At 47.0% G+C, this 17294-nt stretch overlaps 1 protein-coding gene across 1 annotated transcript in view; it reads right to left on the bottom strand.

Annotated features, from left to right (window-relative positions):
* Nucleotides 1-5386: 5386 nt before the first annotated feature.
* Nucleotides 5387-17294, bottom strand: part of DUS2 (dihydrouridine synthase 2) — a 62024-nt gene continuing 50116 nt past the window's right edge. The window contains exons 13-16 of the mRNA XM_036751458.1: nt 16700-16843; nt 14493-14580; nt 7925-7998; nt 5387-7355 (exon numbers count right to left, since the gene is read on the bottom strand). Coding sequence (XP_036607353.1) covers nt 7118-7355; nt 7925-7998; nt 14493-14580; nt 16700-16843 — 544 coding nt within the window. The 3' untranslated portion in view covers nt 5387-7117. The remainder of the gene's footprint in view (nt 7356-7924; nt 7999-14492; nt 14581-16699; nt 16844-17294) is intronic.

Genomic DNA, 17294 nt, shown 5'->3' with positions numbered 1-17294 from the left:
TCTTCACAGTTACCAAAGATCCTCTTAATTGCTAAATCCAGAGGCTTTTTTTTCTGTGTTAATCCTCAATTACTCTGCCTGAACTGGACACAGATGACCACTCTCTTCTTTTGCATACTCTCCTCTCCAGTTTTCATTAAGCCCAGCTCTCTCCTAGCTCTCCTACCTGCCTGACAGCCCGTCTGTCTATTTTACTGGGTCATCATCCACGTCCCTCCCCCTTTCCCCATGTGTACACTCAAAACTTTGCCCTGAGTCCTCTGCCCTCTAGATTTTCTCAGTGGTCTCCTCAGCTCCTTTGGGGACAATTATCATTTCTATTCTGATGACTCCTAAATCTACACACATAGATCTCATGCCTCTCCTGATCTCCAGCCCCACATTTCCACTGCTTGACAGATGTATCCACTTAAATGTCCCAGAAGCATCTCAAGCTCTGCGAGTTCATTACCTTTCCCTCTAAACTTACCCAATCCTTGTAACTTCCTTACTTCAGTTGAAGGAACCACCGTAATTTTAGTCACCTTGATTCATAATCTATTCTAAATCATCCTTGCCTCTTCACTTTCCCTCACTCCCATATCCAATAGCCTAATCACAGCCTCTTTCACATCTGCCCCCTTTTTTATCCACTAAGTAGCAGCCATCACCCTAGTTCAGGTTTTCATCACCCATCACCATGATTATTGGAAGTATCCTCCTAATTGGTATCTCGGCCTCCAATCTCTCAGATTTCCAACCTAGCTTCTACACTGCTGGCATATTGACAGTTCCTAAAGCACAGGTGTTACCAAGTAATTCCCTGGCTCTTGAAGCTGGAATGGCTCCCTACCGCCTCCAGGCTAAGAAAAAAGGTGAACTCCTCTGTTTGGCATTTAAGATCAAATTAACCAACATTTATTTACTGGCTTACTTCATGCCTAGCGCTGTGATAAACTGGGAATACAAACTGAAGAAAAAAGAAAAAAAAAAGCAGCCCCTGACCTCAGGAAGCTTACCTTCTAATGGGAGACGTCTAAAAGGGAGCTGAAAGGTGAAGAAGGAAGATCCGGAGAGCAGGGAAGGGAGGAAGAGTCCTCTGTAATCTTGTTCAGGTTGTCTTTCTAGAATTATTACACATTTACCCCTCACACACTCTGTTTCTGCCAAACTGGTTTATCGTAAGTGACTTCCCATCTCAGAGCCTTTGCACGTACCTGGAATGCCTATCCCTGATTATATGGGATCTTTGCTCCCTTAGCTCCTTCAAAGCTAAGCTTGTGTGCCCGATCCTACGAGACTTTTCTTCCCTCCGTGGTTTTACTACTTTACAACCTACCAAAGGTACAGTATTTTGTACCTTGTATAAAGGTTGCATTGAGTTATCTGTGTTCCTGCTCTTTCCTCCACCCCCAGAATTTCTTTTTTTGGTCTTTGTATCTCTGGGGCCTGGTATGGTGCCTGATGCATGGTAGGCCTGTATAAATGCTTTTTTGCACTGAATCACATCGAAAGACAAATTAAAACAGTCCCTGATCTCAAGTAGCTCACGTTCTGGAATGTAATTCTGTACCTCCTCTCAGACTCCAACTTTACCTTGAGAGAAGTCAGGGCAAGGACAAAAAGCTCTTTAGCCAACAAAAAGCTTCCTCGCAGCCCCTAGAGAATTAGCCGAAGCACAGACTGACACATACTCTTTCAGAAGCATGGGGCGGGGTCGGAGCATTTCTCACTTCCTCTTTCTGGACCACCTGCCCTTCCCCTCCCCCAGTTCTCAGGGCTCCACCATCTGGAGGATGGTGGGTGCCTGCCCTGTCTCCCCTCTTAGCACACCTGGATAAGTCGTCCCTTGTCTACAAAGAAGGGAGGGAGGGCAAAAATCAGCCCAGCCTGCCTCCTCGCCCCCTACCCGAAGCGTCCCCACTGTGCATATGAGCAGCACCAGCAGGTCCCGAAGCAAATACAAATAGCTGTGTGCGTTGTCCCAAACCCCTCCACTTCTCTTCCTAGGAATTCACCCGCTTATGATGGGGTGTGGGTGGAGCGGGTAGGGCCGAAAGAGGCGGGGGCCGGAGCAAGGGCTGGCCTGGGGGTGGAGCTGTGTTTCCGGGCAAGAACTGGGAGGACGCAGGTGGCTTAGGGCCGTGTGACTCTAGCCTGACCCTGCGGTCCGCTGGTGTTAGCGTGGGGGTTGGGGAAATGGGATTAATCCATTAGGGTCGGCCAATGAGCCCAAGCTCTCGGCCACATGGCCTGGCCGGAGGGGAAGGGACCACTTTCCTCTGTCCAGACATGTAGGAGTGGGGCACACAGCTGTACTAACAGACAAAAGTTGTTCCCACGTTCCCCAAGCTTCCTGGGAAATAAAATCCGTCATTTGGGTTGGAGCCGCCACGACGAGGACGGGCCCCACGCTGAGAAGCCGAGCCACTGGCCATTAACCCCCGAGTCCCGCCTCCTCCTTGGAGACATCCCTTCCCCAGGTGTGGGCAAGGCTGGGCTGGGACAGGGCCGCATAAAAACGCTGCGGAAATTGTTAGGGATAGGGCCAGAGAGAAAATTAGGGACCATTCCGGCCCTTCCCCACCCACCGTGGGAGAACACCCTGCTCCCCGATGGCGCGGGGCCCCAGGTTTCTGGGCTGCTAGAATTGGAAAGCGGTCATCGAGCCCTCTCTGGCATCGATGACCTCTCAGCGTCCTTCTCAAAGAGATTAAAGCCCCGGGCACGGTGATGAGGACAGTAGCGGGGGCAGAAACCCTGTCTCCCCACTAACCGCTGCGCAGGACAGAGGAGGAGGATGACCCACTTCCCCGTCCACAGCAAGACAAGGCCAGGGCAAGCTCAAAGCACCAAAGAAGTGGCGGCTAGCTACCTCTAGAGACATGGGCTGAGCTGGGGTTTTTTTTTTTTCCCTTTGAAGTAGGGTGGAGAGGTGGTGCGGTTTTCCCCACGTGTCTCTGTGTAGCTTGCGGTGCGCTCTCAAAGCCAAGTCAGTATTTAATAAAAGCCTACTATGTGCCAGGGCACTGTGTTAAGGCAAGGGGATACAAACGAAGGCCTTTGAGGGGCTCACGATGTAAGGGAGGAAGGCCGAAGAGGAGGGAGGGGAAGAGATGGTACCCGGCGGGGCGAGGCATGATGAATTTTGCAGCTGGGTGGGATATGATGATATCCTAGCCGACCTCTTTAAATGGAGGATCTGGGAAGTGACACAAGCTAAATCTTTTTTTTTCCCCCAGTGCAGACCAAAAAGTATTTAGTAATCTCTTACCCTCTACCCCAATCACATTCAAGAAAAGGAAGGGCAACTGGAGGTGTGGGAGAGACCCCTGGCCTTACTCCTCCCTGCACGGTGGTAATCCGTGAGTCCTGGGCAGTCCCTGGACGAATTTAGGTCATTCACTGCCCACCTCCACCCAACACCTTCCCGGTTAGGGTGCTCAGCGTGACGGGGGTTGTTGTGTATACTGGTTACTTAGGCTACTGCCTGGGCCCTGGGAAGGGGACCTACTAGCACCTAATGGAGCTGTAAGAGACCTTATAGAATAATCTGATTCAACTTTTTCTCATTCCCCGTAGCGGCCCCCCCCCCCCCCGCCCCCCCGCAATTTTACAATTTTACATATCAGGAAACTGGCTCAGAGCTTGTCTACTTGGGACTGGCCCAAGGTTTACCAGAATGCTACAGAACAGAATATAGAAGCCAACCCCAAATAAAAACCGACCAGACCTAAAACTGACCAGTCTGAAGGCTTGGATACTTTCCTGGCCTGCTGGGGACAGGAATGGTTTCATTCTCTATCATCAGGCTAGTCTCCACTGTCCTCCATTCCCTTCTCATCTGTCATCATTGGACATTGATTGGAGCTGGGCTTTAGGACAAATGCCGAAGATGTGTGAAAGCTTTACAAATAAGAGATGTTATGAATGTGAATTAAAACTAGTTTAGAAGTAAACAAATTTCTGGGTCAATTACTAAAATAAACCTGCAGGTACTAGCAGAGGAAGGAGACCCATCAGAAGTGTGTGGCGAGCACAGGAAATAAGGCATTTCATGGGAGTAATTGTATAAACAGGGAAAAGTCAGGGAGGTGGGTTTTTAGTTGTTTAAACAAAGGAAAGATGAGTTGATGTGTTGGGGTTCCCCTCCCCCCAGTAGGCTGTAGGGGTGGGGACCTTGTTTATAGTTTAGGAAGCTGGGGTGGCTGATCTGGCAGGATGACCTTTAACAGGAACCCCACCGCCCCCTCCCTGGCCAGGAGTGTGGGAGGCAGCACAAGATGTGGTCAGAGATGTTTGTTTCTTACTGGGAGGAAATTAATGAGAAACCTGCCACTTCCTTCCAGGTTGGGCAGCCAATCTTGCAGGAGAACACAGGGACTTGGAGAACTCAAGGGTGGGGGTACAGGACCCAAGGCCAGAGCACAGGTTTTTCCTTCAGAAATCTCAGAAAAGTGCCCCAGGGTGCATGCCACCCTTTTCACTGGAACTGCACACATCTTTGGGCCTGAAGGTTACTCCAGCATCGTTTGCCTCCTTGTCTTGGAAGCAGACCCCAATGAGAAGATTCCCTGGTCTTGTAATAGCTTCTGAATACAGACCATATTTCCATTCAGTTCCACGTGGGCAGGATTTCCCCAGGTTTCTCATTTGTTTACTTAATCCTAATCTATTGACCATGACCACAGGTCCATTATCCCTACCCACACAGTGTTCTAAAACCTTAGGAAGCATCTGATGGAAAAGGCACATTAGCCTCTATTACGCCAAGGCGCCTCTGCCTTCCCCTCCCCCCATTCTACTCAGGAGAGCCAACCCTGGAGATCTCCTGTCTGAAACATCGGCCAAACATCTGAGGGATGCCTTGTAGAATCTTTCCCTATACTAGCTTCTACTTTGTCAAGAGCTTTTTCTCCATCTATTGAAATGTCCATTTTTGTTTTTGCTCTGTGTCCAATTATATTTATAGCTTTCCTAATATTGAATCAGTCCTGCATTCCTGGTATGAATCCAGCCTGGTCACAGCACATGATCTCTGTGACATATTGTGAAATCTCCTTGTATTTCAATAAAATTTTCTGCATGAATATTCATTAGGGAAATCTGTCTATAGTTTTGTTTTGATTCTCCCTGGTTTACCCATCAAGACCATGTTTGTGTCACAGAAGGAATTTGGTAGGACTCCATTTTTGCCTGCTGTTTTTCTAAGAGTTTATATAGAATTGGAGCTAATTGTTCTTTGGGAGTTAATTTATAGCTCGCTGAATTTCTTTTTCTAAGATAGGGTTATTTAAATAATCTATTTCCTCTGCTGCCAATCTGGACAGTTAGTATTTTTACAAATATTCATCCATTTTTATTTGAGATTGTCAATTTTAATAACAGATAGGCAAAACAGGTCTTACCAATTGCTTTTTTTCCTTTATTGTCTATGTATTCACCTTGTTCATTTTTGATAGTGGTAATTTGGTTTTCTCTTTTTTTTAATCAAATTAGCCAATTTCATTTCATTGTGTGGGGTTTTTTTTATACCAGCTCCTAGTTTTACTAGATCAATGGGTTAACTTTCAATTTTGCTCATCTTTCCTTTGACTAACTCCTATTTCTACATAATACTTGCCTCAAGACCTTGTGAAACGGATAGTTGGAGATCTCTTCTTCCTCTCAGGTGGCTTAGTGAGGACAGTGACTTACACAAGCAGCAAGTGTCCAAAGAGGGGCTAAAATCCAAGATTTCCTTCTATGTATGGCACCACAAAGGTTCTCAAAAGCCTGCAGTATTTTTTCCAGTTGTGCTCCAAGCTTCATTTTTACCTTCAATTTGTCAGTGTTCCTATTAGCAAAATGAGCCTTTGGGTTTTGTTCCCCCACTAACTGTATAAATAGGAAGGCAGACACAGGAGATTGCTTAACCCTTTTTAATTCTCCTCCACACCCAACCCACCCAAAAGATGTTCCTCAATGAAAAGGCTACATGGGGGTAAGGAAGAAGGTCCTATGGCCACTCTCCATCCTTCATTAGGGCTAGGAGCTCCCAATTCCCCCAGCATCATCAGGAGCTGCAGGAGGTCCTTGGGACAGACCATCATAGTCAGGAGTTATAGTTCCATATGCTCCAGTGGCTGCCCAGGTTCTGACCATTAGTTCAAGTTATGAGGGTTCAGAATTCTATCCATCTGTTCCCAGAGTCTCCCAATTAGCAGTGGCAAAAATGACTAGTGGCTGACAGCAGCCAATTACCACTGGGATGGGGGAAACTTTCCCCAAGCAGACACCGTTTCACTTGTTCCAACTATCTCCCTTGGGAAACAGGGCAGAGGGCGTGGGTGAGAGGTGCTAAGTGGGAAGAAAGGCAGAAAGTCTTTTGCCCTTTTCTCACCTGGACCTGAAGCAAAGGGAAAGATACCCATGGCTTTGGGCTCTCATAGCTCAGGAAGACCCTGCTGGTGACAGTGGAGGGAGGCCCTCTCTGCCCTGCCAGTAGCCTTAAGGAGGGCTGAGATGCTCACAGGGAAGGCTCAATTCAGTGGAGAGGGCCATCTTTGCTGAGGAAAACAGAGAAGGCTACCTGGAAAAGCTGGTGCCACAGAAGAATCCTGGACTCTGGACTTGTGGTTATCAGCCCTGGACAACATCTCCTGTGTCCTCTCCAAATTTCCCCTCCCCCTGGCTTCAGTCCTCCCGTTCTTCTATTTTCCCTCCCTAGGATGCCGAATCACTCAATGTCCACCCCTCTACCCCCACCCCTGATACCCCCTCTGCCCATCCCAAGTCCATGGTAAACCCACAGATCTTTGGTCACTGGCTTGTGCACATTCTGAATGGCTGCCTTCCACTCCCTCCAGTGGTGTTCAGACCTGTCTTATGGAAAGGTAAGTCAGACTTCTCATTTATATCTGAAACCGTCCAAACAGTCCAAGTCTCTGCTTCCCAGTACCTGGTGGGGTGGGGCAAGCCCCAATTCCTGAGCCCCAGGCTCCACCCTGGCCCCACCCACACCCACATCCATCCCCCCACTCCTTCCAGAAGGCCCAGAGCTTCCCACGTGGGGGCTTCCCACAGGTCAGCTCCATGTTCTGGGTGCAGAGGAATCCTGGAGGTGGCAGTAGGGAGCAAACAAAGACGTAAAGGAGAGTCATGGCTTGTCAGGAGCGCTGCTGTTGGTCCCCAGGGTCAGGTGGGGCTTTTTGTGAGGGGCTCCTCCAGGAAGGCTCTCCTCATTCTCTCTGTCTTTCCAAAGTTCCCTCTCCTCCACCTTACGCTTGTGCATAAGGGGGCTCTGTTCGTCATCACCCAGCTTCCCTTCAGGGAGCCCCAGGGTTCTCAGGCAGACAATGGCTGCAGCTTGTTCCGCCAGCTTCTTGGACTTGTTCCTAGGAGAGGACCAGGCACAGAGTGACAAGCAGTAAGGCAAAGGTCTTGGGATCAGCCAAAGCATAGGCCTTGGGACAAGACTATTTCCCATGATGCCTTTGTATCCCCAGTGCCCAGCACAGTGCTGGCATATAGAAGATGCTTCATCCACATTTGCTGAGTAAAAACAGGTTAAAGTTACTGATTTTGAGGCATGAGAGGAAACACCCAACATTAGGAATATTACTTGGTGATGGCTGGAGATTCCAGTTGTCTCCAATGTTAGGCACAGAGAGAGGCAGCATCTGAGATGCTGGACCTGGGAGAGACCGACCAGTGGGGGCCAACTGGTCTCTTGCCTGTCCTTGGGTTGATGAAGTGGTATTATCCCCAGTCTACAGATGCGAACATTGAGGCTGAGAGAGGCCAAGGATCATGGTCAGGGTCAAGTGGGAAGAGATGGGGGCTGGCAACTCAAGTCTTTTGTTCCCCCCCTTCCCTTTCTGCCCAAACCCTGGGGGTGGGGGGGGGAGGGAGAGGAACATTTTGAGGGGCAGCAGGTTGGAGAAAGTGAGATCTTGCTACTTACCACAGGGATGAACAGTACTTGTGCTCAGAAACAGTGACAACAGAGCGGAACAAGCGGTCCACAGGTCTCTGGATCTACACAGGGAGAGTACAGATGGGGCACCAAGACCGAAGGTGATTGCCTCAGAGAACTGAGATGTGTCCTTGCGGCTAAGCCTAAAGCAACGTTTTCTTCTGACACTAACAACTCGAGGGTCCCTGGGAAGAAAAGTAAGAAGCTCCCATCCCAGGGTGGCTCCTTCGCAGGCTAAAGAGGCCATCAGAAAGCCGTGCTGACTGGTCCACTACAAGTCAATGTCAGCCTGAGGCTCGGCTAAGAGTTTTACAAAATGAGGGGCTCGCTGACCCTCCCAACAACCCTGGAGCTGGCTGCTGCTGTCAGGATGAAACTAAGGCAGACAGACGTTGAGTTACCATAACTCTTCTTGTCATTGTGTCCATATAATTCCTGTGTGTCTTAGCAATTATTTTACACTTTCCATAGTTACTTTAAAGGGAATTTCTCTATCCTTGCTGAATTTTGTTGGTAAGATATAGAAATGCCAATTACTTATGTGGGTTTATTTTTAATTATTTTTTTTTCAGCTGGCCCTCTTTTTAGTTACGTCCTCTACAAAAAGTGATAGTTTTATTTCCTCTTTTCTTACGCTTATTCCCTCGATTTCTTTTTCTGATCAGATTGTTGTAGTTAGCATTTCTAGCACTATGCTGAGTAATAATGGTGATGATGGACACCGTTACAGGAAAGGCCGCCAATTAATAATCTCCACTACATTCATGCTGGCTCTTGGTTTTGGATAAGATGCTACTGATCATATTAAGGAAAGATCTGTTTGTTCCTATACTTTCTACTGCTTTTAACAGGAATGGGCGTTGTATCATATCCAAAGCCTTTTCTGCATCTATTGATTTTTGTTGTTCCTGTTATGAATACGGTCGATTACGTTTATAATTTTCCTAATATTGAACCAGCCCTGTGCTCCTGATATTAATCCAGCCTGCTCACAGTATGTCATCCTTGTGATGTGTTGCGGTAGTGTCCCTGCCGATATTTTATCTAAAATTTTGGTATCAATATTAATTAGGAATATTGGTCTATAGTTTTCTGCATTGACTCTCCCTAGTTCAGGTCTTCAGACCATAACTGTATCACAGAAAGAGTCTGGTTATTACTTTCTTCACTGTTCTTCCTCAGTGACTCACGTAGCCTTTTCCTCTTGCAGATTTCTGTGACTGCTCTCGGCTCTCTTCCCAGCCTTCTAACCCTTCCTTAGTTGGATCTTCACCCATGCCTTTCCCCAGGGGCCTCTTCTCTTTTCACTCTCTAGCAGAGGTGTCACACATACAGCCTGAGGGCCACATGCAGCCTGAAACACTCCTATGTGCAGCCCCAACCAAATTCAAATGTAACTGGCAAATATTTAACAAAATAAATAAAAATATAATAAAACATAGATAATACTACATTTCAAAACTAAGTTGCTCTATGGCCCACAGGGGTCCTTAGGTATGGATTAATGGCCCTGTTCTTATCTGAGTTTGCCATCACTACTCTATGCTATCTCCCTTGGCATTCTCATTAGTTCACACGGGTTCAAGGATCATATCCAAGAAGATGATTCTTAAATTTGTCTGTCCAGTGCCAGTCTCTTTCCTTATCTCCAGTCATGTATCACCAACTGCCTTTTGGAAATCTTAACTGGATGCCCCATAGGCATCCCAAAATAGCTGTGTCCAAAACAGAACTCATTATATTTCCTATGAAACCTTCTCCTAAACTTCCTTTGTGTCACAAAGGCACCACTATTCTCCCACAAACCAACTCAAAAAGAAAGGACTTCTGAGGCCATTTAGTCCGATTAATATCTAAAACAGAAACTTTACAACAACCTGACAAATGGTCACCTAAGCCACATTTGAAGAGCTCGGATGAAGACAAGCCACCCACTCCTGATGGCCTGTTGGGACCTGGATCTTGAATTTTCCCATACATTTCAGCAACCCAGTCCATGAATTTTCCCACACAACCTAGTCCCTCCTGTTTTCACCTTAGGCATCTGGCTCAGCCGTCCTAGATGCTCAATAGTCCTTTTAATAGTTCTTTCCCTGTCCTCTAGGTCCACCCCAGACTACTTATCACTCCTTAATCCCACCCAGATCTTTTCACAGTCCCTTTTTTTGTATATAAGTACCAATCTCACCCCCATTAAGATTCAGATTCCCTAAGACTCTGGCCCATTCCTACTGGCTTATAATAAACCTTGCCACTTTGACTGAAAGAAGACTTGAACATGTGAATTCGGTCCAGGCAGACTCGCCCTGCACCCTTACCTTTTGGGGTCCCCAGCACTGCAATACATCCTACTTTGGTCAGTTGTCTATTAAGACCTTTTTCCTTTCATCAACTTGAATTTGCCCCTTTGCACTTTTCACCCATTGCTTCATCTCCCCCTTACAAAGGGAAGCTCTGAAGTTCCTGTGAACAGCTCCATGCCTCCCCAGAGACTTCTCTTTTCTAAGCTAACCTTCCCCAGCTCCTTCCACAGATTCTTGTACGGCACAGACATGAATGAGGACATTCTCCTATTCTTCTCCATTTTGTCTGAAAGTGTGGCACTCAGAATGGACCCCATGTTCCAGAAGTGGTTTGCCCTGGGCCCAGCGCAGAGATGTCACTTCCTTATTTCTAGAAGCTACGCATCTCTTAATATAGCCCACTTCACAGTAGTGTCTTTGGCTGTCTTATCACCCTGTTGACTCATACTGAGTTTCTCGGACACACTGTTGTCTGTGTCTCCTCTCTTAAAAACGTGAAGCCAATTTTTAAAAACTCAAATATAAGACTTCACATCTTATTGCCATTAAATTTCAATTTATTACATTCCCCAAATTTTCTGGGCCATCAGCCAGTATGTTAGCTATTCCTCTCAGGTTTGTGCCCTTTGCAAATAGATGAGCATGATATTCGTATCCAAGTATCTTCAACAAATCACCAATAAAAATGTTAAGAAGCATAGGAATGCTGAAGTATTGGCTTTGGACCTCTCCTCCTTTGAACTTTCCCATGAATTCCAGGAACCCAGTCCCTGAACTCAGATCCCTGCAGTTCAGCTGAGGCATTGGCACATAATCCTTTAACTGCCCTTTCATCATGGCCCTCATTGTCTGCACCTGGCCCCACCCCAGACAACCACTCCTTGATTCCATCTAGACCCACTCCTTGACCGCTGTATGTGTGTGCATATGTATATATATGTATGTGTATGTGTATATGTGTGTATACGCACATACACACACATACACACACATCTACACCCATACATCTACATCTACATACACACATACACATACATACATACATACAAAAGTATCCATCTTGGCCCCGTTAGATCACTCAAATTTCTTAAAGAGTCTGGCCCACTTCTATTGGCAAAACAATAAACCTTGTCTCTGACTGGAAGAAAGCTTGAGTTAAATTCTTTCAAGACAGGATCCATATCTTTTGCTCTTGAATTTTGGGGTTCCCAGTTCCTCTAGACATGCACATATCCTTAGGGATAATCCACTGGGAACCTACTTCCAAATTGACATTGAGCCAACTGGTTCCTCCAAACTATTTTCAATTCACCTGACAGTACTAAAATTTAGCCCATATCCCTTCATGTTTCCCACAAGAACGGCAGCATGTGCTTTATTAAACCCTTTGCTAACATCCAGGCAAACTATATGCATTTTCCTGATCAACCAGTTCAGGAGCCCTTTTAAAGAAGGAAATACAAATGGACTTTTACGTTCTATTCTTGACAAAATCACGCTGGCTCTTTGTGATCACTGCTTGCCTCTCTCACTATCCCTTTAATAATGCTTTTGAATTTTGCAAAGAATTTAAGCCCAGCTTGCAGATTCTACCTGCTTCCCCTTTTTCAAAATTGGGACGTTTGTCCTCCAGCCCTGTGTCACCCTCCCATTCACCATAATCTTTCATCTATCGCCGTCAGTGGCTCAGCAATCAAATTCACTAGTCCTTTCATTCCCGAGTATGAAGTTCATCTGGCCAGGTGACCTGAATTCATCAAGGATTCTTCTTAGTCTCTTAATGTAGACTGGGTATCAACTCCTTATTAGCCATTTTTGTTGTCCTTTCCAGTGCAAAAGTCAGGGAGAGAGTTGCAGGGGAGGAGAACACTGGAATTTCCTGAAATGAGTTTTCCCCTAACTTACTCCTTGTAAAATGCAAGCATTGGACTGAGACTCCCCCAAACACAGCTCCCTGCCTCACTCCCTCCTCTGGCTTGCCATACTTACGGTACTGTGCCAGTCTTTTGTATTAGTCCTCTGTTACCTGCCCTTGCTTCTGTAATCAGTACTTATCTCTGGAAAATCTAAGTTGGTGGGTAAGCTCTCCGTGTACCCATATTGTTCTCTTCGGACAATTCCCATTATTTCTTCTTACTGGAAATGGTTTTTTGTATGATTTCAAAATTTAATTCTTGAGAGTTTCACATGCCTTCTGGGCTGTCTACCCTTGTTGGAATTTTAGTTATAGGACCCATTTATCCTTTCCTGAAATATATATGCTCTTTCAAAGTCTAAGGTGAACATCAGACTATGCATGGTTTTCCTCTCCTTCTCTATCACAAATTCTAAAGAGCTAATACTTTTCCCTTCAGTATTCCCATCATTCTCTCCTTAGCAATCAATTCTTCCTTATTAGTGAGAATCAGATCCAGACTAGAATTTCTTTTTGGTGCTTCTTCCACCTTTTTAAGGATGAAATAATTAATTAAAGCAATTCACGAACTTGTTAGCTCCTTTGCCTTCATAGGTATCTAGATAACTGAAGTCCTCTGCCATTGGTAGATCATACCTCTGGGCCGGGCTGCCATCTTGTTTCCTGAGCTTGTTTACTTCCTTTGTCTACATGGCATGTTAAATATGTTAATGAAAAAAAATCACTTGTTTCTGCCTCCATTGCTCTTTACCCAAGTGCTCCCCACCACACTTCCCCACTGGTTCCTAGATTTCCTAACATGAGTTTATCTTCTTAAGACGCAATGCTACCCCACAACCCAACATATTTCTAAGGCAGCTGATGATGCAGTGGACAGAGCCATGGGCCTGGGGCCAGGAAGCCCCGGGTTTGAATCTGAACCCAGACATATGCTAGCTTCCGCCTATGGGCAAGTCACTTAACCTGTCTGCCTTGGTTTCCTCATTTATAAAGTGGGGGTAATATTAGCATCTCTGTCCCACGGTTGTTGTGAGGATCCAATGAGAAAGTATATGTAAGACACTTGGCAGACCTTAAGCACTAGATCAATGCTGCTGCTACCACCACCACCACCACCACCACCACCATCATCATCACCACCACCACCATCATTATCATCTCTTTTGAGTAAGGCACCCTCCTATCCAGGGCTACGGTCCAGTCCTGGGTCTCATCTAACTAAGCTGAGTGACACCTGTGCAGTCACATTCACTCCTGCATGAGTCACCTTGCTGGCTATCTCGACTTTTCCCCACGTGGCATGGTCTTCCTATCTATGGGTTACCCTCTGGCTTGCTGATGTCCTTCTTACGGTGGGGCACCTGCACTGAACACTCCACTCCACCCAATCTGGTCTGTCTAGGGAAGAATCCGCTGACCCCTTGCTTGCCATGGGCAGTGGGCCTCTCCGAAGTCAGCTCTGTAACATGGTAATATTTCTGGTTGTGCTATCCCACTGAAGAATCCTACTGATCTTGCCATAAGCTATAATTCCTAGAACTTTCTTACACAAATGGTTGCTTAGCTACACCTCCTCCCCTCCTTTTCTGGTCCCACTGATTTCTTGAAGCCAAGTACATGACATTTGTCCCTATCCAGTCTTGTCTTACTTGATTTGGTCTACTGCTTTATCTTGTCTTATACAGATCTTTTTGACCCAACTCTGTCACCCCCTGTGTTGGCATCCCTCCTGGCTTTGTCATCTGTAGACTTGTAAAAACTTCATTTATGTCTTTAACCTTACAAGTCTCCTGTGGAGACACTCCACTAGAAACCTCCTTCTAAGCTTTTTTAGGTTTGGTCAACCAGGTCAAAATTGACCTGGCTACATCATCACCTAGAAAACAATAAAGATAGCGGCACATACCAGATATTGGATAATTGCTTCCGATTCAATAGTTAACTTTTAAATTAATCACGATTCACCAACTGGGCAAGATATACATCACGAGAGGGCATCGCCACTGTCCTGGCCCTGTGATGCGGTGAGGTCTCTGGAATCCCTCTCAGTCTGAGACTTAGTGAACTGGGTCTCTTAGATGATTGGGTGAGAGTGGACTCAGAGAAGTTCTTGTTAGTGTTAGGCTCTGTCTCTGGACCAATATGGGGACCAGTCTGACTTCTACCACTCCCCACTCAACAAAGCACATATGAGTTATTCTGAGCTAATTCTGGGCTACTCTACTGCCCCAAATAGGCCTCTCCTAACTCACTGAAGCAGATATGAAATGGATTTCCCCCTGTAGGCCTTCTGGACCAGCAGGCATAGCAGAATGGACTTCCACTACCACCGACTCACTGTTTCATACACTGGTTGGGCTAACTTCTCTTTCCGGCACCATTCCAGCAGGCACATCTTGGGTGTGATCTGGGGTGGGTATTGTCTCCTGATGGAGGAAAGAAGTAAAAATGAGTCCATTTGTGGAGAAGGGAAGAAGGGGAAAAGGGAAAAAGATTGTCAAACAGTTCTCACTTTCCTTCCTTCCCTGCTGGGTGCGGCCAAGACAAAAGGAGGTATTGTAATGGGATGCAGTTTATCTGCAAGGTGGCTCCCGGCTGCTCTCTTCTCCCTCACGATGCTTATGGATCTCAAGTGTCTAGCTCCAAAGAACAGAGGAAGTACTGAGAGGAGCTGGGTGGGCTGTGGGAATGGAACTACCATATCCATGGAGCCTCTCCTTGCGACGGTGCTCTCTCACTGATCTACTGAGAGGCTGGGATCTCCCGAACACTTCCCAAGTCCCAGCGCCGTGGAAGCAGAAAAAGCACTGGCTCTGACGCCAGAGGATGGGGGTTTGACACCAGCCCTGCTGCTTGATACTGTGTGACCTTTCTCTCTTTGGTCCTTACTTTTCTTATCTGTAAGTGAAGGTGCTAGACTAGATCACCCAAAGGTCCCTCCCAGATCTAAATCCCAATGTCCACCTGCCCACTGAGGAGCGACATCAGCCCAAAAGGAGCCATCCCAGCTCACAAGAAAGGCAAGCCAAACCATGCTGATGATGACCAGCAGCACTGTTTGGTTCAGAAGAGAAGAGAGAAAAAGGAAGGATGGCAGGAGCCAGGCATTCCCTGGGCAGGAGTGCTGCTGGACCCCAACTCAGGCAAGGAGGCTGCAAAAGCACCTTTCCAGATGGGAGAGGCAGAGGAGAGCAATGAAAGCACATGAGTCCAGGTGTCTTGTTATTTGGATGTTCTGCTAAGTCAGCTGCTGCCTCTGTCACCTGATGGCCTTCTTACAAGGGGATGGCCAGCCCTGCTGCTCCTGAGGCCTTCTCTCTACACACGGGAAAGTCATGTCCCTGGTCCCTGGTCACTGAGGTCACCTCCAGAATAAAAGCCCTGCAACTATCGGACCTTTCTTCAGGGCTTCGGGGAAGGGACAGATCCCAGCTCACAAAGGATGGAGAATCACATGCAGGGGTGAAATTCATGATTCAAAGCAAAGCAAGTCACAGGGGAAAACCAGCAGGAGCATCCCAGGCAGCCTGTGCAGCTGTCACAACAGGATGATTAGTCTAACCAATGATAACAGCATCAGGAAAACAGAAGGGCTCCAAAAGGGCTGAGGCTCTGGGAAAGACCCCAGAGCACGGGCAGCCTGGGAATGGGGCCATGGGGAGGAAGAAGAAAGACAGTCCTGGACTGAGTCTGAGTTCTCTGTCACAGGGCCCTCGGAGGCAGCCAACCACCTCCAGGAAAAGGGCCCAGCAGCGGCAGGGAAGAAGGGAGGGCAGGGAAGAAGGATTCCCGGATGGAGTCAGCAACATGCCATTCTTCTGATGTTACATAATGCCCCCCTCTGATCCCCGAACGAGGAAGGTAACAGGAGGGAGGGTATCACAAGCTCACGTGGAACTTCTTACCAGAAAAAAAGGCTTCTATTTTCAGAAAGATGCACTTTCTTGGGAGAGATAGGTCTATAATGAAACGTTCAAGTCAAGGATAAAATACCTATCAAGAAGTGTTTGAGCTTCCTTTGGCGGGGGGGAAGAGGGAGCTTCATAATGTAAGCCAAGGAAAACTTCTCTTCTGGGCTCAGAGAACTCCCGTAGAGGTCATACCACTTAACACAAACACTTGGAGAAAGAAATCCCAGGAGGTCAAAGTTGTTTTCACAGGGGTCACAGGGGTTAGAAAAGATGATGAATCAGGCTTGGCCCAAGGCCACCAGTAAAGGCATGAGTGGTTTCCTTATTAACACAATTAACACAAACAGGGTTTGCTAACAACAATCGGATTTTTATGCACCATGTTCAGGCTGCCTAAGGACTGTCCCCACAACAACCTTGTGAGGTAGGTGGTAGAATAATCATTATATCCATTTTTCAGATGAGGAAACTGAAGCTCTGATAGGCTAAGAGCTTGTTCACCATTCTGCAGCTAGTAAGTGTCTGATGCAGTATCCGAATCCAAGCCTGGGGCTTCATCTTTGGGCACACTGCCTCCAGGTGATCCTCGCTACCCCTTCTAGAGCACCCTCCCACCTACGAGGTTGTGACTTACTTGTCAAACTTAACGGCCATTTTGATGACATCGGCGTCTCCGGCCTGGTCCTCCTCCTCCTGGGCGTTGTTTTGGTGTTTCTCTGCTTTGGCTGCCAACTCTGCAGTCGTCTTTTCATAGAAGCTGCCCAATTCAAAGGCGTCGCTGCGGAAGACACCAGAGCCTCCTTAGCAATGCACGACATGACCCAGCAGGCACCAGAAAAATGTGACGCCCTCTCCCTCCCAAACTGGTGTGTGCTTGCTTCTGCCCCATTCATTTTCCTGGCCCTACCAGGCTACCCTCCTATTACCACATGCCACATCTCACCAGTTCCTCAGCTCATGCAGTTACTATTAAGGGACCAACTATCCTAGACTGGTACTGATTTGAATTGGTTGCAATGGTTTGTTACCACCACGAGGAGGCACTGTGGTTCCTTGGAAACACACAATTTGGCAACTGCTGGCCAGTTAGGAAGTGCCCACTTGCTCTCTTGGTGCTACTGGGGTACTAAGCCAGGGGCTTAAGATCATCCTATCAATCCTGATCTTAGGAGGGTCTTTACCAAGACAAGGGAGATACACTGGCAAGGCCGCTTCTCTTTGTAAGGGCA

This window comes from Trichosurus vulpecula, chromosome 3 (genome assembly GCF_011100635.1).
Source record: "Trichosurus vulpecula isolate mTriVul1 chromosome 3, mTriVul1.pri, whole genome shotgun sequence".
Classification (NCBI taxonomy): domain Eukaryota; kingdom Metazoa; phylum Chordata; class Mammalia; order Diprotodontia; family Phalangeridae; genus Trichosurus; species Trichosurus vulpecula.
The sequence above is the reverse complement of the archived record's forward strand: the minus strand, read 5'-3'. Positions and strand labels throughout refer to the sequence as shown.